Source organism: Bidens hawaiensis, unplaced genomic scaffold, assembly GCF_021521415.1.
Source record: "Bidens hawaiensis isolate Kalapana, Puna unplaced genomic scaffold, B.hawaiensis_p1.1 tig00055988_1, whole genome shotgun sequence".
Lineage (NCBI taxonomy): Eukaryota > Viridiplantae > Streptophyta > Magnoliopsida > Asterales > Asteraceae > Bidens > Bidens hawaiensis.
Genome location: NW_027500092.1, coordinates 10,598 through 37,176, shown reverse-complemented (window position 1 = coordinate 37,176; position 26,579 = coordinate 10,598). Strand labels below are relative to the sequence as shown.

Below are 26,579 nucleotides of genomic sequence, written 5' to 3'. Positions count from 1 at the left end.
ACTCAGTTATCTGGCAAGTAAATAACTGTTGTACGGGGATCTAAGAAGTAAGGAAAACCTGCCAGCTTGTGAAAGTTGGCGAGCTTCTGATGTTGCCCAGCTTACAAATTCAGATGTTTGACCTTCAACAAATGGCCGAAGGCGATTCTTCAGATTTGTTATGAGCTTTGTTTCCCTCTCCTTTTGAAACTCCTATACAATGAAACAAAAAGAAACTTCAAATAACTATACATCACGTGAACTCTGGTTGGCTCTTGAACGAGCCTATTCACCCAACACTATCTCCCGAGAATTTACTCTCAAACAACAACTGCTGAAAATATAGATGAAAAGTGATGAAGCACCATCCGCCTACCTTGAACGAGCACAAAAGTACGCGGACGCTTTAGCCAATATTGGTGAACCGGTAAAAGAAAAGGATCTGGTTATATTGGTTGTTGCTGGATTACGAGACGAGTACCATGTACTTAAGAGTAACATTATCACTCTGACAATTTCCTACTGCTTTTAACGAATTGCATGCCCTAATTTCTAACAATAACTTTATGATCAAAAAATCTTTACCCACTTTCCCTCCTGCCCAGGCATTCACAGCCGCAACCAACACCCCGTACCCACTACATCTCCTCTCGGCCCCTCCCACTCTCCCACCATCCAAGCCTTACAACAACTTGTTAACCAACTGAGCATTCAGCACTAGTCCGTGCAACCAGCTTTACCTCAAGCTAATTACACCAACCGTTCTGGAAATACTAGAGGCCGTGGTCAAAACAAAAGACGGGGGCGAGGTTCTTACAACAACAATACAAACTACAATTACCGTAATCAGAACAGCAACAATCGCAACCAGTTTTCTTGGGCATCTACCGAGAACACAGTTTTTGGTACTTGTATTCGATGTGGAATTGGCCACATCCCCTCTCAGTGCCCCAACCGAGACCCGTCTACCATGTGTGGTCGTTCAACGTTTGCCAATTATGCTGATACTCGCTCACAAGCTTCCACCTCTTGGTGTCCGGATACCGGTTCTACTCACCATGTGACACTTGATCTTTCAAGCTTTGAGTATTCTGAACCATATCATGGTGGTGACAATCTTTTTGTTGGTTAGGATAAGCCTCTTCCAATCCTTCATATTGGTTCTTCTCGCTATTATTCTCCAAACAGAACTTTTTCCCTAAACAATATTCTTCATGTTCCAACAATTAAACAAAACCTCCTTTCCGTTCAACAATTTTGTTATGATAATAACGTGTTCTTTGAATTTCACTCTAAATTATTTTCTGTGAATGGCAAGCTTACACGCACTACCCTCCTCACGGGTCCCAGCAATGATGGACTTTACCCATTCTGTCTTCGGCTTCAGGATGTTCCCAAAGTTACTTTCTCTACTGCTCGTGCTTTGTACAAGACTTGGCATCAAAGGCTTGGCCATCCACATCAGCAATCTTTAAATTCTATGCTTTCTAAATATCTTTTACCTATTTCAGACAAAAATTCTGGTTTTGCTTGTGATTCTTGTTTTGTGGGAAAATCTTCCAAACTTTCATTACCTTTATCTGATTATAAAAGTTCACGTCTTAGATTTTGTTATTTGTGATGTTTAAGGCCCTGCACCAGTTTCTTCGTATGATGGTCACCATTATTTTTTATTATGTGTTGGTCATTATTCTAAATTTATGGGGTTCTTTCCCTTAAAACTTAAATCTGATGTGTTTTTTCACTTTTCAACACTTCATAACCATAGTTGAACGACAGTTTAAAACAAAACTTAAATTGGTCCAAACCGACTGTGGATGTCAGTTTCGAAAATTATCTCCTTTCTTTTTAGAACATGGCATTATCCACAGACTTTGCTGTCCACATACAAGTGAACAGAATAGCGTCGTTGAGCCTCGTCATCGCCATGTCGTCGAAACTGGGCTTACTTTACTCGCCCAGTCTCATGTTCCACAAAAATTCGGGCACTTTGCTTTTGGCACAGCAGTTTACCTGATTAACCGGATGCCATCTCGCCACAACTCACATATGTCTCCATTTGAACATCTTTTCAATCGCAAACCCGATTACTCTTTTCTTCGGGTTTTTAGGTGCCAGTGCTATCCACATCTTCGAGCCTACAATCCTCACAAAATGGATTTTCGATCTATTCAGTGTGTTTTTCTCGGATATAGCACCTCACATTACGGATACCGGTGCTTTAATCCCCACTCTAACCAGCTTTATATTGCCCGTCGTGTTCGATTTAATGAACATGCCTTTCCTTTTCAGCCATCACCATCTTCTGCCCAACCAACACCACAATCTCCTTATTATTCCTCTTATCCCACTCCACCAATATCACTAGACCAAACACCCACCACTTCGGCCCAGTCACACCCACCATCTTATCCCACTCCACCAATATCACCAGACCATGCACCAACCCATACATCAGCCCCCATATCCAATTCAACTCCACCACCCTCTTCGGCATTCTCACCAACAGACACTACTTCCACTCCTCCATCTGTTTCACCCTCCATACCTATTCCTCCTCCTCCACCGCCACCTCGAACCCGCCCACCTAATTTGCGACCCAATCCGAAACAACCTTCTCGATACAATCCTTCATCTTACACTACAACCATCTCCCCGGGTACTGAACTTGTGTCCTTTGCTATTGCCAACAAAGATCCTCACTGACGGAAAGCCATGGCTGAAGAGTACTCGGCGCTTGTTCGAAACGGCACTTGGTCTTTAGTTCCACGTAGTCAAAATATGAATGTTGTGGATTGCAAATGGGTATACAAATTAAAACAGGATCAAACTGGAGTTGTTACGCGTTACAAAGCGCGTCTTGTAGCTAAAGATTTTCGCCAACGGCCGGGTGTGGATTATCATGATACATTTAGCCCGGTTGTCAAGGCTACTACCATTCATGTTGTCTTCTCTATTGCGGTCACGAGAGGGTGGTCTCTTCGACAATTGGATATACAAAATGCCTTTTTGCATGGTGATCTCAAAGAAACTGTTTATCTCCGGCAGCCACATGGTTTTATTAATCCTCAAATACCAGATCATGTGTGTCTTCTTTATAAGTCTCTTTATGGGCTTAAACAGGCTTCACGAGCGTGGTTTCAGCGGTTGTCATCTGCTCTAATTGCCCTTGGAATTAGAGGATCCAAAACAGATCCCTCCTTGTTTATTTATTCAGCAGGTAACACTCTATTATATATGTTGATTTACGTGGATGATATTATCCTCATTGGAAATGATCCTGCTGCCATTGATAACATTGTTCGTCGTCTTAGCACCACTTTTAATGTTCAAGACTTAGGAAAGTTGTCCTACTTTCTAGGGATTGAGATTGTGCAACGTGGCAAAGATATATTATTGTCTCAAAAGAAATATATTTTGGAATTACTAAACCGGGCCGGGCTTTCTCAAGCCAAACTGGTTCCTTCACCCATGACCACTTCTGCCAATCTAACAATTGGTGACAGCGCCCCATATAATAACCCAGTTCAGTATCGACAAATTGTTGGGGCTCTTCAGTATGTTACGTTATCTCGTCCAGATTTGACATTTGCAGGCAACAAATTCTGCCAGTTTATGCATTCTCCCACGATTAATCATTGGTCAGCTGTTAAACGGATACTGCGATATCTTCAGGGCACATCTGATTTTGGTCTTTTACTGCATCATAAATCTGCCTCGTTACTTCATGCTTATACAAATGCTTCTCTTACAGCATATTCTGATTCTGATTGGGCTGGCTGCCCGGATGACCGTCGCTCCACCGGGGTATTTGCCATTTATATAGGTAGCAATCTTGTTTCTTGGGCTGCTCGTAATCAGAAGACTGTCTCTCGGTCATCCACAGAATCTGAATACAAGGCATTGGCCCATGCTGTTGCTGAACTGACTTGGCTAGAGAAACTTCTTCGTGAATTGTGTGTTCCTATCACCACTGCTCCTACATTGTGGTGTGACAACTTGGGAGCTACCTACCTATCTGCTAATCCAGTGTTTCATGCCAGAACAAAGCATGTTGAAATTGACTTTCACTTTGTACGCGAAAAGGTTGCTCAACAACAGCTGGTGGTTCAATTTATATCTACACAAGATCAAATTGTTGATGTCTTTACCAAGGCGTTACCCGCACAACGGTTTCTATTTTTAAGGTCCAAGCTGCAGGTCGAACCTCGGCTTTAGCTTGCAGGGGAATATTAGATAAATAGACAATTAGTTATTATTAGAGGGTGTGCCATGTAATTATGTTTTCTATTTATACCTCCTGTAATCACCTTTGTTAATCACAATATACACAATACAATTACCAAGTTCAACTACTATGACGAGTAAAAATGTGAAAGTAGGTTGATACGTTACCATAACTAAAGTGATTTGAAGAGAGAAAGTAAGATGTGAAAATGTATATGTAAATCTATTCTCTTTTAATGATTCAGTTAGAGACTACTCATTTATAATAAATAGAGGATTGACTACTCTAATAAACTCAACTCATTAGCCTAACTAACTAACCACATTCACTTAACTACATATTATCCATTCTAAGAATTACAAAACTAGTTCTGTAATTGTTGTCACTATTATTTAATATAATACGTATTGTGGAATTGTAATTGTATATTGAATAATAATAATACTACAGTAGGAGGTCCTATATATAGGACAATTACATATAATAACAGAAACAAATCATTTACATATATATCATAATATTGGTTTAATATTCCCCCTCAAGCTAAGGCCGGGAGCGACCTTTAGCTTGGATCTGAGAAGCAGAAACCGTTGTGAGGATAGAGGCTTTGTAAATACATCTGCAATTTGATCATCTGTCTTAATAAACTGTATTGATACCTTTTTTTGAACGACCCTTTCTCTCACAAAATGAAAGTCAATCTCCACGTGTTTTGTGCGCCCGTGAAAATCCGGATTGGCTGACAAATAAGTAGCACCTAGATTATCACACCACAAGATAGGTGCCAATGTCATAGATACGTGAAGCTCCTTAAGAAGTGCTTCAAGCCACTTTAATTCAGCAACAGTGTCAGCTAGGGCTTTGTATTCGGATTCTGTAGATGACCGAGAGACAGTTTGTTGTTTACGAGCATGCCATGAAATGAGATTCGATCCAAGATAGATGGCATATCCCCCCGTGGAACGACGGTCATCGAGGGAGCCTGCCCAATCACCATCGGAGTAGGCTGTGAGGGACCGATTATGGGCATCAGTGTAAGCATGAATGACGGAGGCTGATTGTTGTTGAATCAGTAAGCCAAGATGAGATGTTCCTTGGAGATACCGAAGAATTCTCTTGACCGCAGACCAATGATATTCTGTAGGTGAGTGCATAAATTGACAAACCTTGTTGACCGCAAAGGTTATGTCGGGTCTGGTAAGATTTAGGTACTGTAATGCTCCAACAATTTGTCTAAAAACTTGACTGGATCGTCAAATTGTGGGATATCTTGGAGTGCCCAGTTAGAATTAGGGACCATAGGTGAGTCAACCGGTTTTGCATGAGAGAGACCTGCTTTCTGAATGATGTCAGAAATGTATTTCTTCTGTGAGAGATGCACGTCATTACCTTTAAAGAGTACCTCAATACCCAAAAAATATGACAACCGACCCATGTCTTGGATCGCAAAGGTAGTGCTCAGCCGTTGAATGATGTGGTCAATGAGCCGGGAATTGTTGCCGGTGAGAATTATGTCATCCACATAAACAAGCATATATAATAAGTGACCATTGTGGGCATAAAAAAACAGTGAAGGATCTGTTTTGGACCCTTGAAAACCAAGTTGCAATAAGACACCTGAAAGGCGAGTGAACCAGGCCCGTGGAGCTTGTTTGAGGCCATACAGAGACTTGTGAAGAAGACATACATGATTTAGCTTTTGTGGATCAGTAAAGCCCTGTGGTTGTCGCAAATACACGGTTTCCTTGAGATCACCGTGAAGAAAGGCGTTTTATACATCTAACTGTCGAAGAGGCCATCGCCTTGTAACCGCAAGCGACAAAACCACACGAACCGTTGTGGATTTAACAACCGGACTAAATGTCTCGTGATAGTCAATTCCTGGTTGTTGGTTGAACATTTTGCCACCAAACGAGCTTTGTGACGTTTTATATTCCCATTTTCATCATGTTTCAACTTGTAAACCCACTTACAATCAACAATATTAGCGGTAGGAACTGGTGGTACTAAAGTCCATGTACCATTTTTCATTAAGGCGTTGAACTCCTCTGTCATGGCAGCACGCCATTGAGGGCTTTTGTTAGCAATGGCAAAGGTGGGTGGTTCGATTAAGGAGGGGTTAACGGAAGTGTGAAAGGCAGAAGGATTGTAGGGAGTTGTTTGCTTCGGTTTTTGTCGAAGATGTGGTGGTCTGGTACGTGTTTGTGTGCCGGTTGTGTTGGGAATTAAAGCAGGCTGGGTTTGAACAGTGGGCTGAGTTGGTTGAGGAACAGGAGGGATAGTAGGTGGTGGGTTCGTTTGAGCTGAATGTTGATAGGTTTGATAGGCTGGATTTGTTGTTTGAGAATGACGGGAGTAGGTGGCAGTAGGTGGATCGGCTGGTTGTGAGTTGTTTGGTGGGGCCGAGGGAGATGGTTTGGTATTAGGTGTTGGATTCGGTTGTACAGAATTTGTGTGGGCTGAGTTGGGATTAGGTTCAGTTCGGTTGGGGGAGGGTGTGTTATGTGATTGGTCATTTGTGGAAGGCGAGGGTTAGTCATGTGTGGTAGGAGAAGGATAAGATGAGACGTATGGATCGGGAGAAGGTGGGGTAGGTGTTGAAGAGGATGGTTTAAGAAACGGAAAGTGTGTTTCATTAAATCGTACATGTCGCGCGATGTAAATGCGATTGTTGGTAGGATCTAGGCATTGATATCCGTGATGAGAGGGGCTATACCCTAGAAAGACACATGGTAATGAACGAAAATCCATTTTGTGTGGATTGTATGGACGGAGGTGAGGAAAACATTGGCAACCGAAAACTCGTAAAAAGGAAAGATCGGGTTTCCGATTAAGAAGATTCTCGAAGGGAGAGATATGGGATGAAGTACGAGAGGGCATGCGGTTTATGAGGTATGTGGCGGTTTGAAAGGGAAAGTTCCAAAAATGCATTGGAACACCAGATTGTGCTAAGAGGGTGAGGCCGGTTTCGACTACATGACGGTGTCGTCTCTCAACAAAGCCATTTTGTTCGCTTGTATGAGGACAAGATAGGCGGTGTAAGATACCGAGTGTCTTAAAGAAGGAGGATAAGTTTCGAAACCCCCCCCCCCCTAATCTGTTTGAACTGATTTAAGTTGTGTTTTAAATTGTCTTTCGGCCATTGTGTGAAACTGTTTGAAGACACTGAATACATCATATTTTTGTTTAATTGGAAATATCCACATGTATCTAGTGTAATGATCAACGCAAAGTAAAAAATAACGATCACCATAAAAAGAAGCAACAGAAGCTGGACCCCAAACATCACAAAAAACTAAATCCAATACATGGGTGCTTCTATAATTATTAAAAGACAAATGTAGTTTTGATGACTTCCCCATGGGACATGAACTACAAAAAGGAAAAACAGAGTTTTTAATAAGAGGAAGACAATTCTTAGAAATCATTGTTTGTAAAAGTTGCGAATGAGAATGTCCGAGTCTTTGGTGCCAAGTTGTTGGAGAAGCTCGAACGGTGGAAAAGGCAACATTTGGGAGAGCATGAATCTTTGGTGGATGAAAGGAGTAGAGACCGTCTTTACTTGGACCCATGAGGAGGATAGTGCGGGTAACCGAATCCTTCACACAAAAAAGGTAGAGTGAAACTCAAAGAAGACATTATTATCTTGACAAAAACTGTACAGAAAGAAGGTTTCGTTTAATTTGTGGAATGTGTAGGATTTCATTTACAGAAAAGGTTTTGTTTGGTGAATTGAAGGTGGTGGAGGCAATATGAAGAATAGGTAAACCATTGCCATTACCAACAAGAAGTGTGTCCTTACCAAAATACAGCTCAGAATTGTCAAAACCGTTGACATCAGATGACACGTGACTGTTTGCACCGGTTTCTGGCAGCCAAACTGATGATGCCTGTTAGCGTTGATCAGCAAAATTCGCTTGTGGAGCCTGTCTTGGTGGACGAATTGTTGCTGGATCACGATTTGGACATTGTGATGGAACGTGCCCAATGCCACACCTGTTGCAAGAACCATAGACGGTATTCTGATTAGAGGCCCAAGCAAATCTGGAGTTGTTACCTGAAGAGGAGCCTGTGTTTCGGTTGTTGTTGTAGTTGCCTCGTCCACGGCGATTATATGAACCGAGGTCACGATTCGATTGTCCACGAGCACTGTAATAGACTTGATTTTGATGTTGTGCAGGTTGCACATTGAAGCCTAACTATGTCATTAGTTGTGTAAGGGACTGCACGGTGTCAGGTGGTACTTGCAGGCTGTTTGGCGATGCTGAGTCACGGGTGGGGGTAGCCGTGAAGGCTTGCGTAGCAGCACCAAGAGTGGGATCTTCTTTCTTTGTCATGTATTCATGATCAGCTATCAGGCCAGGTAATTCCAGTAAGGTAAAACTGGAGGGTGTCGTGCTACTAGTGTGGGCTTCAAATTGTTGTACTCCTCCCGAAGGCCTGAAATAATCAGTATGACAACATCTTTTTCTAGCATAGCTACACCAATATTGGCTAAAGCATCGTTGTATTCTTGTGCTCGGTTGATATAGTCAGCAGATGCTTCATTGGGCTGCATGGTCATCTTGAGAAGTTGTGTTCTCAACGTATATTCTCGTGAGGATGTGTGTGGTGCATAGGCGCGTTCCAAGGAAAGCCATAGGACACGAGAAGTATCACCTTGAACATGCTTGAATGAGGCCTCAGAGATCGTTGACAACAGTAGCATGCGAACATGGGCATCATTGGATACCCATGTAAGATAGTCGGGATTCGGTTGTTGTGTAACCGATGGCGCTAAATCTTTGGCAGCCGTGGTAACAATAGTATCGATGGTCTGTGATGGACATGGAATAGATCCATCTATGTAAACATACAGACCATTGGTGATGAGAAAGGGTTTGATCATTGTTTTCCAATAACCATAATTAGTGGGACTTAGGGTAAAACCAAACTTGTGAGAATTGTGGCTGGTTTTCTCCACTGTTGTGAAGGATGTAAGGGCCATTGTTGGCTGGTTGGGTAGGTGATATGTCAGGCAGAAAGGAAAAAAATAACAAAGGAGGAGGGCGGCAGCTGTTATTAGGGTTGTGAGATCGGAGGCTGTGATACCATATAATACGTATTGTGGAATTGTAATTGTATATTGAATAATAATAATATTACAGTAGGAGGTCCTATATATAGGACAATTACATATAATAACAGAAACAAATCATTTACATATATATCATAATATTGGTTTAATATTTAAAATATAATAATAACAAAACAAATTGGAGTAAGAATATATACCCTCATCCTCTCTTGGACTTTCATCTTGCGAATTTCAGGAACTTGCCCCTCTTCTTCAAGTTCTACAGACTGTATAGCAGCCATATAAAGTTGTCCAACGTAATCCTCAAACATATCACTACCAAACAGCATGCCAAAAACAGCGGCAGGGTCTACCATCGAATCACTGAAGAAATACGTTATAAACTGTTATTATATAAAAACAAACATTGGAAACCTGAAGTATATATTATGCTCACTTTGCTACTCCTGATTTTCCATTCTTGTCATACGCTTCACGCTTCTCAGGATCACTTAAAACCTGATAAGCCTCTCCAAGAACCTTCAAGCGCAATAATCACTCATTTATATAAACAAATGCAATATATTGAGAAAGAAAGATGGAATAAATAAAGTAAAGAATCCAAACTATAATTAAGTCAAACTTCACACCTGAAAATTGTGGGCAGCTTTCGGATCTCCAGGATTTTTATCAGGGTGAACTTTCCTTGCCTGTAAATATTAACATCAGAAAGTTATATAATTACATAATTTTCAAAGATTCATGCTTAATAATAGTATTGCTGCATCCATAATTTAACATGATATGAAAAGTTCACACAATTTCCAAGAATTCAAATAATCACATTGACACGTGATCCGTAGATTTTTGTTATTTCTTTTGGGTGAGAATGAGCATATTCTTTAAAGAAGGAACAAGTAGACTTACTTTTACGTAGTAGGCCTTTTTAATATCTGATGAGGATGCATCAGTACTGACTCCCAAGATGTCATAATATTCTGTTTCCTTCACCATACTCAGCAATCACAGCTCTTGTAAGACTGGTAAAACAAGGGGGGGGGGGGGGGGGAATCATTACACGAGAAAGAATCAACAATTATTAAGATAAAAAACAAACCATAAAGATATTTCTGGCAGTTTGCCTATTTCAACTCTTGAGCATTCATTCATTCATTCAAAACTTGCTTGATATCATTTTTTTTATTAATTCTAAATTCAGAAGGTCAACACGTGGAATAACAGTAACGAGTGAGGTTACAATTCGGGACCCAGATCCAAGTCACAAGTCACAGGTTGTTTATAAACATCTTTCTATGTTTCTCATTGGTTTCTAGCATTACTTACCTAAAGTTAAACACTAAATATGGAACCTATATGTACAAAATCTTGATGCACAAAACCTTCCAACGTACAAGAGGTCCACCTCAAGCCCATTTTACGTGCACCTCACCTGCGCCTTTTGTACAGCCTACACCTCACCGAGTCAAAACCTAACTAGCATGCGCCTAAAAAGCTATATTTTTTTTTTCTATATTTCTCATAGGCATTTAGCATTCTAACATAAATGTTAGCTCCAAATATGGTTTAATATTCACATAACCTATATGTACACCTTAAAACACTAAAAGGTACGTGTGTGCACGGTTCGATTCGGTTCGGTTCAGTTTGATTAGTAGCCACAACCAAATTAACCATTCGGTTAATCGGTTCGGTTTATTCGGTTTTCAGTTCGGTTAATAACCAAAATAAAACTTTTACTTAGAAATACATGAAATCGATGCACAATTGAATAAATACATTAAGTGAAAGTATAAAAGCTAGATATATATCTAAAGATATGAATTGTTTGGTTTGGTTAATTTCGGTTAACGGAAGGTCCAAAAAGTAACCGATAACCGCTTTTGGGTTTGGTTTTTGGTACGGTTATTGCTCACCCCTAGCTGGAGCCTGGAGGTTTGCAAATGGTCTGCAGTATGTATGTATGTACGTATTCTAGTAAAAAACTCAAAAACAACACTTGCATGCATCAATATCATATGCGTTTACTTATCAAATTTGATACAAATGCCCTAATTAACATAAATATTTTTGATGCAATTTCAAAATTAGGTTAAAAAAATCCATACCAAATTCAGCACATCTGAAATTCAAAATGTAGCTCACAATTTCAACATTTTAAATTTAAGATCTGAACAACACGTTCACCGATCGCAAATTATAGTATTCAACCGAATCATAATTAAACCATAGCGATTTGACGACTGAATTATAAATAAATCCACGACAAAATTGAAATTAATTAAAATATAATTGGACAGATATAGCGTTTTGAAGAAGAATAAAGTGAAGATATAACGAGTGTGAGAGAGATTGGATTAGAACTTACAATGAAGATATTATTATGCGAATCAATCATGGAAATTGGGGATATAGCAAAATAAGCTAATTCTAATTGTGTTATCGAATTAATTCTCTTGGTTTTTCTGTCTGTTTATACAATTACATCTATATTTTAGAGGGTCAAGTTATTTTACTTAATAAAAATGAGAATGAGGAGAAAATCATAAATAATTGACATGTATCATACGGGGATCAAAAGAAAAACGATATAGATGTAATTATACACATTTTCTCTCTCCACATACAAGCCACATGTTAATACCCCATCATTTTAGAACGTTTATAACTTTTTCGCGTGATATTTTAAAAAAAAAATCATCGTAATAATAATCGTTTTTTTATCTTTAATATGAGTGATTTTTGTTATATAAAATTTAAAAAAAATCACGTCATTGTGTCTTTTCGCACACCATTGTGTCTTTTCGCTTATTATTGTGTCTTTTTTCATCATTGTGTTTTATGTCTTTTAACTCATCATTATGTTTTTATAAATACTAATAACACCGTTATGTAATAATAATATGTAAAAATAATGATAAAATAACAACAAATTATCTAATACATAAAACACAATGATTAATACATGTTACACAATAACTTGAAACGTAAAACACAATTGTGAATACATATAACACAATGATCTAAAACGTAAGACACAATGGTGAATACGTATAACACAATGACCTAAAACGCAAGACAAAATGATGAATATATATATATCACAATGACTTGAAACGTAAAACACAATGGAAACAACATATTACACAATGACTTGAACGTAATATACAAAGAACGCAATACTATTTTTCTCAAATTAAATGAACTTGTCATATGTCAATCCGAATAAAAGACAATGAACGTATTACACAATGACTAAAATTTAATGACGAACAAAACAACACAATGACGTAATCTTTGTTTTAATTTTTGTCTTAAATATGAGTACCAATTGAAATATATAATGATCAGAATGTATAATACAATTCATATGAAAACTCAACAAAACACAATGAACAACAAAAAAAACACAATTAAAAAAACCAGTAGTTTTTTTTATTTTTATATAACAACATGATACTCATATTAAAGATAAAAAACGCTATTATTATGGTGAATTTTTTTTAAATAAATGTCGTATGAAAAAGTTATGGACATTTTAAAATGATGGGGGAATTGACATGTGTCTTGCATGTGGAGAGAGAAAGTCAACAAAGGTGGGTTATTACCTTCATGTCATTTCCATCAATTTTTATTTATTAAATTAATCTCAGCCATTCAAATATAAGATCAATGAACTGGATTCTTTCTCACCCTTCTCATTTTTGTTGTCCTTTGTATTTTAACTTTGCCCATATAACCCATTTAGTGGTCTTTTTAGGTAAAAGTAGGGGTGTGTAAATGGGCCGGGTCTCGTGAGTTTTACCTAGGGATGAGCATTTTGTCCCAATACCCGTACTCGTACCTGTACCCGTACCGATTTAGTTTATTCGGTACAGGTATTGGTACTCATTTTTGTTGAACTTTGGTACAGGTACAATCGGGTACTGGTGCAGGTACATTTGATGTTTTGTACCTGTTTGGAGTATATAAAGTTTAATTGAGATTCTTCATATCTAATATATAAAATAAATTCTTCAACCATGTTATTATTGAACAATTACCACATGTTTCTTCAAAATTAAATAATATAACATCCAAGACTCGAACCAACAAACAAATCACTTAAAGTCGGCAACCGAATTAGGGTTCTTCAATACTATCGTATCTTAAAATCGATGGCCAATTTGGTACCTATACTAATTTGGTACCCATCACGTACCTTTGAAAGTACCGATACCCGGACTAATTCAGGTTGTTTGTTACTCATGCCGGTATCGGTTTCAAAATCGTCGAAGATTTGGAAATAAAAAAGCAAAATGGTACAAAACGGGTATTGTACCAAAATACCCGTACCAATACCCGTACCCGTACCATAACGAAAAATTTGGTACGATTATCGGTACGTGTTTTTATTAATTTTTGATACGAGTACAATCGAGTATATGTACGGATACAGATACAAGTACTGTCCCACGCTCATCCCTAGTTTTACCCAATTTATGCTCACCTCTACGTAAAAGTGATATTCTATCCCTCATCAACATAAATATTTGTAACTGAAGTCAATATATATTTAGGTGTTGATTGTTGTATTATTTAAAAACGGCATTTTTAATGGTTGGAAAAGTCGAACATTTTTCTTGTTTTAACGCCGTTATTGTATTCTTCATATTGAACTCTATTATCATGCTTCATTTATATATTCGTTTCTTTCTTGGTGTCTTTGCCACGTTCTTTCTCTTCGACGAGATAAATTTAATTTAACTAGACTATGAGAAAGAATAAAACGAATATGATTAAATATGGCTTGAAGAAAAAAGGAAAATTTCGATTAATTGACAAAAGAAAACAATATAAAAACGTTTCTATAAGAAAGAAAAGCAAAGTGAGATCTATCAATATTAGAAGGGCCAAATTATAAAACTAACCACAACCGCATAATTGATGGAGCTTTTGCTTAACCGTGTTGCGGTGGTTTCTTTTTCATACCAGATTCCTTGTTTGTGTGTAATAATAACCTGAACAAACATAGAACATGCCGGATACTCGCAACTTTTTTGTGTGTTTTTCTCTTAAATAATATTATTTTTATTTTTTTCTTTTGAGACGTGTTCATTATTTTTGAATCATTTTTATCATTTAGTAGTTAACTTTTGTTAGACTATTTGGTGTGGATATCATTTTACTTCTTACTTTACAATGTTACGTCAGCGCTATATCATACTTTATTCCACTTCACTTGCTTTTACAGTATCAAAGAAATGGTCACCAATTTACCAATTCACCATTTCTCCATATTTTCAAATAAAATAATACTATATAACTTAAATTAATTTTATTATATTTACTTAGAGTTATTAATATCACTAACATAAAAAATAACAAAATATTTTATATTAAATATTATCATGGTAATGCACCCTAATTCAACAATTCATCACTTTCCTTCCTTATAAATTAAAATATTAATACTAAAATATAAGTAAAATTAGTTTAATATAACTAACATAAAAATATTAAATTTCGAGCACGTAGTAAAAAACGTTAGCATATTTCGTCAAGTTTACCGGTCCAAACACATACCAAAGTCGTTTATGAGACCAAAAATATATTACTTTCAAAATAAATATGTTTTCGTTAAAATTTATACCGGAATGTTCATAAAAAAAATTATACAATCCTATGTATTTAGTTTGTTTTAAGAAAATTAACAAAAACAAGTTTTTAACTAAAAACTATTTAACCTACTAAAATAATTATAATTATGTGAGTTTTAAAAGGAAAACTATAAACTAAAATATTAAATTAAACAAAAATATTATGTTAAAACAGTGCCCCACTTTCTTCTCCACGAACTCCATCCCCATCGGCCGCAACTTCCGAATCTTCTCAACAACTTAACCCAATCTTCTCTTTTAACAAATTAGATAATTTGAACGGCATTTTGATCGGTGAATACTCCACAACAATCTCACCGTTGGGCGGCACCAACACCACCGGGGCGGTGTTCGCCGGCGGCACCGCCTGCCATGTCATCCTTTCAGCGGCAGAATGAGTTACATACCGTATAGCCTTAGGTTTGATCCAGTTCCAACAATTTTTTTTGAAAATTAGATAACTTATAATCGTTTTTTATTTAAAAAGAAAGCGTATACTATAAAGTAGCAATTTTGTCATCATTAATTTGAGTGAGTTGTTGATCAAAAGTAACTTATATTTTCTTTATAAGGTATATGTTAATTTATCTGTCTATCTTAAAATTGTATAATTTTAGACAATTTTTTTAAGTTCATGATAAAAACGAGCGTTCATTTTATCTTTATATGAGTATCATTGTCGCTATAAAAAACTTATGCTTTCCAGTTACTCGTGGTTTGCTACTCGTCAATATGTCTTTCTATTCATTATTGCGTGTTTGGTTCGTTATTGTGTCTTGTATTTTTTTTAAATGATAAAATCTAAAAATTGTAATAATGAGATAATACTGATATGTAATAATCCTAATATTTAAATATAAAGATCAAAAAACAACAAATTTATATAATACATAAAACACATTGATGAATACATATTATACAATAACATGTCTCTTAAAACACAATGGTATACATATTACACAATTACTTAAAACGTAAAACAAAATGGGAATTCCATGTTATACAATAATGAACAAAAAGACACAATAATGCACAAAAGGCAAAATGACAAATAGAAATACACAATAGTTAGAACTCCCACTAAAATGTAACTTTTCTTTTACAAAAATTATTACTAAGTCATAATCGCATTAAAGATAAAAAAATATTCGTTATTATTTTGATTTTTTTTAAATGTCTTATGAAAAAATTATGAACACTCTAAAATGATATATTAATTTACACGTGTCTTTTTAAATTAATTTCTAGCCTTCAAATCTAAAATTAATGTAGTAGATTGTTTCTCACTCTTCTCATTTTTATGGGCCTTTTTAGAATAACCCAATTCTTCTTTTAAATGGTACGTAATTATATAACAAGGTAAGTGATTATATAACTTCGTACATGATTATATAACTTATATATAATTATATATAAATGTTTTATACTATATATTATTAAATGTAATTATATATAATAATTAAGAATTTTGATGTCACAAGGACCGTATTAGGTTATTTGGCGGCACCTTGTTGGTGCAATTTTTTCTAGTTATGGTCTGTAATGAACGTAACTAAAACCGACCGAATACCATTTTTTTTTGTTTTATTTAGTTTTAGTTATGTCCTTGTAATGAATGTGACGGAAACCGACCGAATTCACGTACACTCACTGTTGTTTTAGTTTCAGTACCATAACAAACGTAAGAAAACAGACCAAATGCCCATTTTTTTAGTTATGGTCTGTAATGAACGTAACTAAAACCGACCGAATACCATTTTTTTTTGTTTTATTTAGTTTTAGTTATGTCCTTGTAATGAATGTGACGGAAACCGACCGAATTCACGTATACTCACTGTTGTTTTAGTTTCAGTACCATAACAAACGTAAGAAAACAGACCAAATGCCCATTTTTTTAGTTCCAGAACCATAATGAACGTGACGGAAACCGAACGAATTTGCGTAGTCTCACCGCCTCAATGCTCGGGATCGACAATGGTCGGGTATACCAACGCTCGAGTTTTACCAACCAACGCCACTCCTTTGGTCCATCTCAATTTTTATATTTTTTGGTTTTAGTTCAGGTACAATAACACATGTAACCTAAACCAACCAAATTCGCGTCGGCTTACCGTCTCAACGCTTGGGTGCTACCACCGTCCATGTTTTACCGACCCAACACTAGTTATATATAAGTGATGCAATGTAATTACAAAATATATGGTATGCGATTATATAACATGGTACGTGATTAAGTAACATATATTACCTTTTGGTGGGTTTCTATAACATCCACAAAATTTTTGATTTAAATTTAACAACTTAGGAAAGTTAAAGGATCAAATTTATTATTAAAAATAAGTGAAGGAAAAATCTAAATAAAGAAATAAAAATAGAAATAAGGAAAGTAAAAACACTTCATAAAGAAGAACATCCCATATTAAGAAAATGGGAAAAGAAAACACATCCCACATGGAAAGTGGTAAGAAAGTGGAAGCATTCTACTTGCGTATAAATAAGGAAGATGGAATTCATCTCACATGGAAAGTGGTGAAGAAATTGAAGCTCTTTAGAATGAAGAAAGTTTCCATAGTAATATTCTTTTATGCTTAGCATGCACCAAGTGGTCCTAGCGGAGGGTGCAGAGCACCCGACGCACACGGGCTCGGGCGAGGACGATGGAGAAGGCGACGACGAATGGCGTTGGGCGCAATGTGGCGCTTTGATGGCGCACTTTGCACTTTTCATCGCCGCGAGCCGCCTTGGTATTTTTGGACATTGCGAGTAAGACCCAGATATGACAAGTTACCAAAGCCAATGGACCAAAAATGAAAAATGGTATCCATGGACCCATCGCGATACGCTATGAGTCCAAGAACAAGGCCATCGCGTAGCGTGATGGTCCGTTATGAAGCATCACACACGTGTTGCATCCAGGTGACACATGGCAGGCATGGCAGGCCACATGGCGATACGTGGCAGATGTGTCAGGCCACGTGGCGACACATGGCACCCTCTGAGCAGCATGAGTCATCGCGATACGCGATGACCATAAGAAAGGGTCCATCACGTATTAGGACCCAATTTCAGCCTATAAATAGATGGTCACGGCTCATTCATTTTCACACCAAAATTCCACTCTCTCTAGAATCACTTTTCTCTCTACCTAGTTTTGCGCGTCGAGTATCGTTTGGCGCGCTGAACTTCAACCTGTGCCAAATACCTGACGTTTCCTCGAAGTATGTGCTACCTTAAAATAACCCAACATTCAGCCTCGAAGTGTGTGCACGACCCGACGACCCCCGATCATTGTCTCGATTCACGTGCCAAGAAAAGTATATGAAGAATACCCCGATATTCGTGCAAGTGCGGTAGTGCTGTCGAAAGTCTAGGTAATTATTAAGCCAAGCAAGGTAGGGGTTCTGCCCAAATTAAATATTATTATTTAAAGGCTTAGACCCTAATCAGGAGTATAGCCCAGACATTCATCAAATTAAAAAGTAAATATTAAAATAAGATTTCTTTATGATTAAGAAATACAAATTATATAAACAAAGATTAAATTAAAATAATATTTCTTTAAGAAAGATATAATTTTTAATAAATGAGGATATAGTTAGTATATTATTTCTTCATTATCAAGAAACATAAGATATTAACAAAGGATAGAGATAATTGACGTTTCTTCTTGAAGAAGAAACATAACATAGACATTTCTTCTTGAAGAAGAAACATAACACATGATTAGTAAATAAAGAGAAAGATTTCATATTAAAAATATTTCATTCGAACAAATGATCACTCAAGGTTTAAAGCTATCAAAACCGGACTAAAGATCTGTAGCCGGATTAAAAGACGATCCGGGTATTTATATAAACCTATTTTATTATAGGTCAATCATTCATTCATTCACAAAGGTTTACAAACGAGATCACCACATCAGAACGGACAGTCAGAGGTGAATACGTTAAACCTTTTTGTAACATCCCGAAATTTCTAAAATAATATTATATATTATTTGCGTCGGGTGAAATAATTGAGTTAGAGGTGAATACGTTAAACCTTTTTGTAACATCCCGAAATTTCTAAAATAATATTATATATTATTTGCGTCGGGTGAAATAATTGAGTTAATGGGTAATAAGAATAACAAATATAAAGGATAAGTATGCTAATTAAGGGGAATTAATTATGGACCAAAAAAGGAAAGATGGGCTTTGAGCCCATGGGCTTAAGGGAGTATAAATACCCCCTTAAACCCTAATCCTTTCCATTTTCCATCCATATTTCCATCTTATTCTCTCCACCACAAAAACAAACACACACATACACTACACCATACGGCCGCCGAGAGAGAGAGCGAGATCCGAGTCCAAACGAACGCTAGTTGGAATTAGATCGTTGTTACACGAGCTATATACAAGATTGAGAGTTCATAACCAAGTTAAACGAGATCCAATGAGCACTAAAGGTATGTCTTTTACCTTAAAGTTTACGTTTTTATTAACGTTTAACCTTGAAACTTAGAACGAGATTAGATCGGGTGTAAATGGAACGTAAAGTTGTAAACTTGATGTTAGAGACGAACTTACGGCTGCTATGGCTCGTTTAAAAATAAACCCTTGAACCTAGTATTGAACGTTTTAATCTAAAGGTCCAAACTTTACGCACTTTCGGGTTGTGTTTTATCCAAAAATGGCTAAGGGAATGTTTGCGAGAATTATTAATATCTGATCAATATATTACACCTTGAAAACGGACTGATTGTAGAGGTTTTGGAATGAGCCGTAGCTGCTACTGGGTAACTTCGCCCATGGCAAGTTCACCCAGCAAGTTCGCTGAGCATAGCAAATTCGCCAGTCCGACAAGTTCGCCTACTGTGAACTTCGCCTAAAGCAAGTTCGCTAATGCTAATTTCGTTGAACGTTTAACTTCGCTGGACACAAGTTCGCCTATGGTTAACTTCGCTGGACACAAGTTCGCCAATGGTTAACTTCACTGGACACAAGTTCGCCTATGGTTAACTTCGTTGCATACAAGTTCGCTTAATGATAAGTTCGCTTAAAATGCTAAGTAAAACGAATCCAGTACTAGACCACGAATCGGGCTAACGAATTAGAAAATGAATTAAAATCCTAATGGAAAATGTGTTAACCCCAGCCAGGGGCTCTGTCCCTTGGACCCCGCTAGGGGCTGCCGCCCCTAGAACCCCGCTGCCAGGGGCGCTGCCCCCGGACCCCCGTTCGTTGTGGGTTATATTAAGATAGAAATACGATACAAGTAGTAATAGTTAATTGAACTGTGTAATTGTTATACAGTTAGTCGTGCACAGATCAAGAAAGGAAAATTATAAACGGTGAATGTAATTGCATTCAGGTGAGTTTCTAGCCCCATTTTCCTTGTTGTGTTTTTCGGGGCTGTGTGCATACTCGATGTGAAGTGTGAATACACTTACCTTAAGTGGTAAGTGTATGTTATAGATGATATATGAGGTAGCTAATATATAATTCTTGTCGGTGCGTGAACGATCTTCGGATATTGCACGTATCGCCAAGGATAGTGATTGCCAAGTGGTTATTAGTGTGTTTGAATGCTATTATATGACTTGCTTATTATGTAAATAATGTACTGATAGGAAGTGGGTTATAGACAAGTAGAAGTAGAGTGTGATAGAAGTGGATAAGGGTCTAGTAAGGGTGTTAGTGGCATGACGATAGTACGTGGTAGGGTAAGCCTATGCGTGACTTCGTTATTAAAGTGGCAAAGTGGCATAACGTTATTCGTTATTAAAAGTGGCAAAGTGGCATAACGTTATTCGTTATTAAAAGTGGCAAAGTGGCATAACGTCATTTGTTATTAAAGTGGCAAAGCGGTAGGGGTAAATAAGAGGTTAAGTGGTAAGGTGAGCAGGTCAGATAGTGTGCTACATGTCTTCGGATACGTATACGTATACGATGCATGTAGTGGTTGTATGATAAGTTGCTTGATTAACTAGAATTCACTCAGCGTAGCTGACTTTTAGTATGCACGCAGGTGATCAGCCTGAAGAGTTATCATGAGGATGGCACATGGCATGGATTGAACGGCTGGCATGTGAATATAGAAGAAAAGATGTTTTAAATATAATGTTTTGGGTTTTGGTATCAAAGAAAAGATTTAATGTTTTGTAAAAAATGATTAATGTTTTATATTCCGCGAAAAGTTTTAATAAACTCTGATCTGTAGAACTGTGTTTATGAGTAAATCCGATGCTAAAGTAGGGCTACCGGGAACGGGGCCTTACACTTTTTCAGTCAAGATAAAGATTTATGGGATTACGTGATCCCTATTAAAATACAAGATAGAAAAGTAAAAGAAACTCAGACCGAGTACACACGTGTCTGGATCCAAACATAATTAATCTAGTTTATCAGTCAAGTCTACGTGGCCACAAACTAGAGATCATAATAAAAGTTCTCCAATGGGTGTCAGTTCCCGGAGAACCGAAATTGTGTGTGTATGGCAAGTGGTACAAATACCAGAAATAAGAGATGTTTCTGCTGAGATTGTTCAAGAAAACTATCTTGTCAGTCAAAGAAAAATTTATAAAATGTTTTTAGAGTCAATGATTCACCAGCATATCGCTAACGTATTTTTCCTAACATTTCAGGCTATAATGTTGGTACAGGTAGCAAGGAATTAGAGCCATTTAAAAAGATAGACACTCGCAAGGTAGAGATGAGTCAATTTTAAATTATTAAAAGATTGTAAAAAATATGATTTGTAAAATCAAACGAGGTTTATAAATTAAACACTCGGATATTTATTATCCGAGAAGCTTTCCAAATAAATTAAATATTTTTATTTTATTATAAATAAAGGTTTTACAATTAATGTCGTTTCAAAAATATATTAATATTTTATTATGTATTAAAGACTTCAGCTAAACTCTGATATATTTACAAAACAGGTACCAACTAGTGTTCACACGCATAGGCCCTAAGTCGAGATGTGACATGTTGGTATTAGAGCCATCGATCTTAGCGAATTAGGTATTTAATCATATCTAGGCTTTGTCAGATTCGAATTTATGATAATAATTAGTATTCAATTAAGGATATTAAAATAATCATTGAATGATTAAAAATCAAATACGGATAAGATATAAAAAGGATGGATAAGATAGGAAAACGCGAACCTATCCTTAATATAACCTCGTACAAATGTTTGATCGTCAATCTAGCCAAGAATCAGTTAAGTTTCGATCAGGTAAAGGAAAAGGCTACATGGGAACATCTTTTCTCCCAATTCATATATCTAGTAATGAAAGTTCATACCAAACAGCAATGGAGGAAGATTTAAATTCGTTTGATTCTAACATCCCGCTAGCCTAGATTATTCCAAATCGGAACACGTATTAAGTAGATCCAAGAAACCAATGGTGTGGAAAGGAAAGGAAGTAATGACTTATTCAAAAGAAAATCCTCATGGACAGAAATATTATTCAACAATGCAAGATCTATACTTTACCCACACTAAAGGTGAATGTCAAAACATTGAAATGTATGACATTGAAGATGATTCAACTCATTATGAAGTCAATGTCACTAAAATAGCTGAAGCAATGCTTAAGGAAGAAATGGATGCTGAGGAAAGGCGAAAAGAAAAGGAAAAAGGAGAAAACACCAACAAAGACAACAAGATCAAAAAGCTAATTATTAGATGGAAGAAATAAGAATCTTAGTAGTTGTAAACAATGAAATTGTAATAAATATCATGCAATCTTGTAACAACATAACTAAGAGATATATTTAAATTTCCTCAAAATTAGTAATGTATCTTTTAGAGAATGATGTTAAGAAAAGATTGCACAAACTCTCAAGATAATTCTTCCAAGTACATCCGGAAGTAAGAGAGTAATAACTAGAAAATAAAGGAAAGGTCCAGGTGGACAAAGTTTAAAAAGATGATTAATCTCAAGTCAACACTTCATGAAATAACTAGCAAGGATTAAATGGAACAGACCTAGAAAAAAAATTATAGAAATTTTCGTGGTCTATTTGTACACAAGGTATGTACTAACTATTTCAAGAATACACAACAAGAAAGTATTGATGCCCCTCAAGAACTTCATCGACTACTATCATTAAGATACTCGGAAAAAGATCGTTTCATACGATTATCCTAAACGTCCAATTCTAAAAAAAAGAATAAATAAGTAGACTATATCATTGTGAAATGAACAATCTCAAGAAAGATTAGAAAGAAATATCCTCAAAATGCGACAGAATTAAATAAACATTTCATAAACAAATTAATATTTTGCACGTATATAAATTGTTCAATGTCACACTCTGGTAACAAACATTCAATCATTAGTATATAAATAATAATTCCGTTCATACTAAAGTCTATTCTGTTTACAGAATGTCGAATCCAAACAATTAAGAGAACAATGACGAAGCTTCAATTCAAAGAAGCAACAAAGATAAGCCAAAACCTGCACAGGAGATTCCTGAGCAGTATCCGGCCAAAATTCAAGAAATGATTCATGACTCAATGACTCCTCTCATCAATGCAACGAAAGAAGGGCCACACAAAAGTAAAATTCAACATTCAAATAATTCTGTTAGAACTCATCCGTACCGAAATCCTTCTCATCAAGAAGAAAGTGTTCATAGGTCCAACGCTGAGAGCAAATTCAATCGTAAATTTAAGAAACAACTAGTAATTCAAGGCAGTAGTTTTAAGAACTCCAAGGAATTTGGACCAAAATAATTTTATGGCGATAAAGGTGCCATATCAGCTGTACGATGGCTTGAATAAATCGAGTCAATTTTATCATCAGCAAATGTACTGAAATCCAAAACATTCAGTATTCCTATCAATACTTTAAAGGCGAAGCTTTGGAATGGTGGAATACCCTGATCATGTCAAAAGGTAGAGAAACTATGTATCAATTGAAGTGGGAAGAATTCAAAGAACTGGTGATACGAAAGTTCTCTCCCATGCATGAATTCGATCTTATTCAAACTAAGTTTTTGAACCATAAGGTGGAAGGCACTAATCTCAAGGATTACAATACTAAGTTTCATGAGTATTGTAGATTGGTACCACACTTGGTAATACCCGAATCTAATAAAGTAACCCGTTACATTTGGGATTTATCTCGGGAAATTAAAGATATGGTAAGATCTCATTTGCCTCAAACCGCTGATTTAGCCATGGAATTAGTTGGTTACCTTATGAATGGTCTTATCAGAATTCAAGAAGAAGATAAGAATGGTAAAGCAATGAAAGAAGAAACCGAGGAAAGAAAAACGAAGAAAAACAAAGAAAAGGAGGAAGAATCGTTTAAATTCACAAGACCAATCTGTCAGAGCTGTGGCAGAAGGCATCACGAGAAATGTTTAAAACCAACCAATTTCCCCAAAAATATTCCATTGATCACATGCACCTTTTGCAAGAAACTCGGTCATTCGGAAGACGATTGCAGAAGGAAAACAGTTGTATATTTTAGCCATGGAGAAAACAGACACTTCAGCTCATAATGTCTGAATAAGACAAATAACGCAAGTGGAAACGATGCTAAGAAAGGAAAGGCTAATATGTTAAACATACAAGATACATCCAACCAAGAATAAAAGTAGACAAAAGTATGCCAACTGAATGTTCAAGATCCAAAGGCATTAGAAATAACTAATAGTTTAGTTAACTCTTGTAAACTGTTTGTAATCTTGCTTTAAAAGAGAAATTTTTTAATTGTATAAGGGTATTTAAATCCCTAATGTATAAAGAAAGATATTAGCATATAGATCGTGTCTTAACACAAGAATGCTTATATATGTAAAGGAAAAGAGATAGTAAAATTTTTGAAATACAAGAAACTATCATCTATAGAAAGATGAAACGAATGTATTAAACTAAGACATAAGAATATGTCTACTCAAGGAAAATCAATTATCCGAACATTAAAAGTTCAAGAGTATAATTGATAGGAATAAACGGAAGGAATCCGTCAAAATCAAAAAGTAAAGAATCAAATTATGAAAATCTTAAAAAGTATCAAGATGAGTAAATTAAAAGGATTCGATAAACTGAATCCAAGAAGCAATCTTGTTAACATCAGCAAATGATTAGAATACAAAGGTAATGTAAATAGTTCCATAACCATAATGAACGTGACGGAAACCGAACGAATTTGCGTAGACTCACCGCCTCAACGCTCGGAACGACAATGGTTGGGCTTTACCAACGCTCGAGTTTTACCAATAAACGCCACTACCTTGCTCCACCTCAATTTTTATATTTTTTTTGTTTTAGTTTGGGTACAATAATACATGTAACCTAAACCAACCAAATTCGCGTCGGCTTACCGCCTCAACGCTTGGGTGCTACCACCGTCCAGGTTTTACCGACCTAACATTAGTTCTATATAAGTGATGCAATGTAATTACAAAATATATGGTATGCGATTATATAACATGGTACGTGGTTAAGTAACATATATTACCTTTTGGTGGGTTTCTATAACATCCCAAAATTTTGATCCAAATTTGACAACTTAGGAAAGTTGAAGGATTAAATTTATTCTTAAAAATAAGTGATGGAAAATCTAAATAAAGAAATAACAAAATAAATAAGTAAAAATACGTCATAAAGAAGAACATCCCATATTAAGAAAATCGGAAAAGAAAACCCATCCCACATGGAAAGTGGAAGCATTCTACTTGGGTATAAATAAGGAAAATGTAATCCATCCCACCTGGAAAGTGGTAAATAAATGGAAGCTCTTTATAAGGAAGAAAGTTTCCATAGTAATATTCTTTTATGCTTAGCATGTACCAAGTGGTACTAGCGGAGGGTGCAGAGCACCCGACGCGCACGCGCACGTGCTCGTCGACGGACTATGGCGAAGGCGCACAGGCTTGGACTCGGGCAATGACGAGGACGATGGCGATGGCGAAGACGAAGTCGACGACAAAGGGCGTTGGGCGCAATGTGGCGCTTTGATGGCGCACTTCGCACGCTCGCATCACCGCGAGCCGATTGAGAGCCGCCTTAGTATTTTTGGACATTGCGAGTAAGACCCAGACATGACAAGTTACCAAAGTAAGGGACCAAAAATGAAAAATGGTATCTAGGGACCCATCGCGATATGCAATGAGTCCAAGAACAAGGCCATCGCGTAGCGCGATGGTCCGTTATGACGCATCACACAAGTGTTGCATCCAGGTGACACCTGGAAGGCATGGCAGGCACGTGGCGACACGTGGCAGATGTGTCAGGCCACGTGGAGACACGTGGCACCCTCTGAGCAACATGAGTCATCGCGATACGCGATGGCCATAAGAAAGGGTCCATCGCGTATCGCGAAGGTACCCAATTTCAGCCTATAAATAGATGGCCCCGACTAATTCTTTTTCACACCAAAATTCCACTCTCTCTCTAGAATCACTTTTTGTCTCTACCTCGTTTTGCATCCCGAGTCTCATTGGCGTGCTGAACCTCGTAACCCGTGCCAAATACCCGATGTTTCTTCTAGGTACGTGCTACCTTAAAATAACCCGACATTCTGCCATCGAAGTGTGTGCATGACCCGACGACCCCCAATCGTTGTCTCGTTTCACGCGCCAAGAAAGTAGATCAAGAACACCCCGATATCCGTGCAAGTGCGGTAGTGATGCCGAAAGTCTAGGTA

The 26,579-nt window shown here is 36.9% G+C and overlaps 1 protein-coding gene across 1 annotated transcript; it reads right to left on the bottom strand.

The window, feature by feature from the left end:
- Positions 1-11,701, bottom strand: LOC143601263 (chaperone protein dnaJ 10-like). Its single transcript, XM_077078717.1, has 6 exons — positions 11,650-11,701; positions 10,191-10,303; positions 9,914-9,973; positions 9,721-9,803; positions 9,482-9,647; positions 1-192 (listed from the first exon to the last, which is right to left on the bottom strand). Exons 2-6 carry the CDS (start codon positions 10,275-10,277, stop codon positions 7-9), a joined length of 582 nt encoding a protein of 193 aa, XP_076934832.1. The 5' UTR covers positions 10,278-10,303; positions 11,650-11,701; the 3' UTR covers positions 1-6.
- Between the last annotated feature and the right edge of the window lie 14,878 nt (positions 11,702-26,579).

Coding starts and splice junctions, on each gene's coding strand:
- LOC143601263 (XM_077078717.1), bottom strand. CDS start 10,277: ATGGTGAAGGAAACAGAATATTATGACATCTTGGGAGTCAGTACTGAT. Junction 9,804..9,913: donor AAGCTGCCCACAATTTTCAG/GTGTGAAGTTTG, acceptor TTGCGCTTGAAG/GTTCTTGGAGAGGCTTATCA. Junction 193..9,481: donor AAGTCCAAGAGAGGATGAGG/GTATATATTCTT, acceptor TTCATTGTATAG/GAGTTTCAAAAGGAGAGGGA.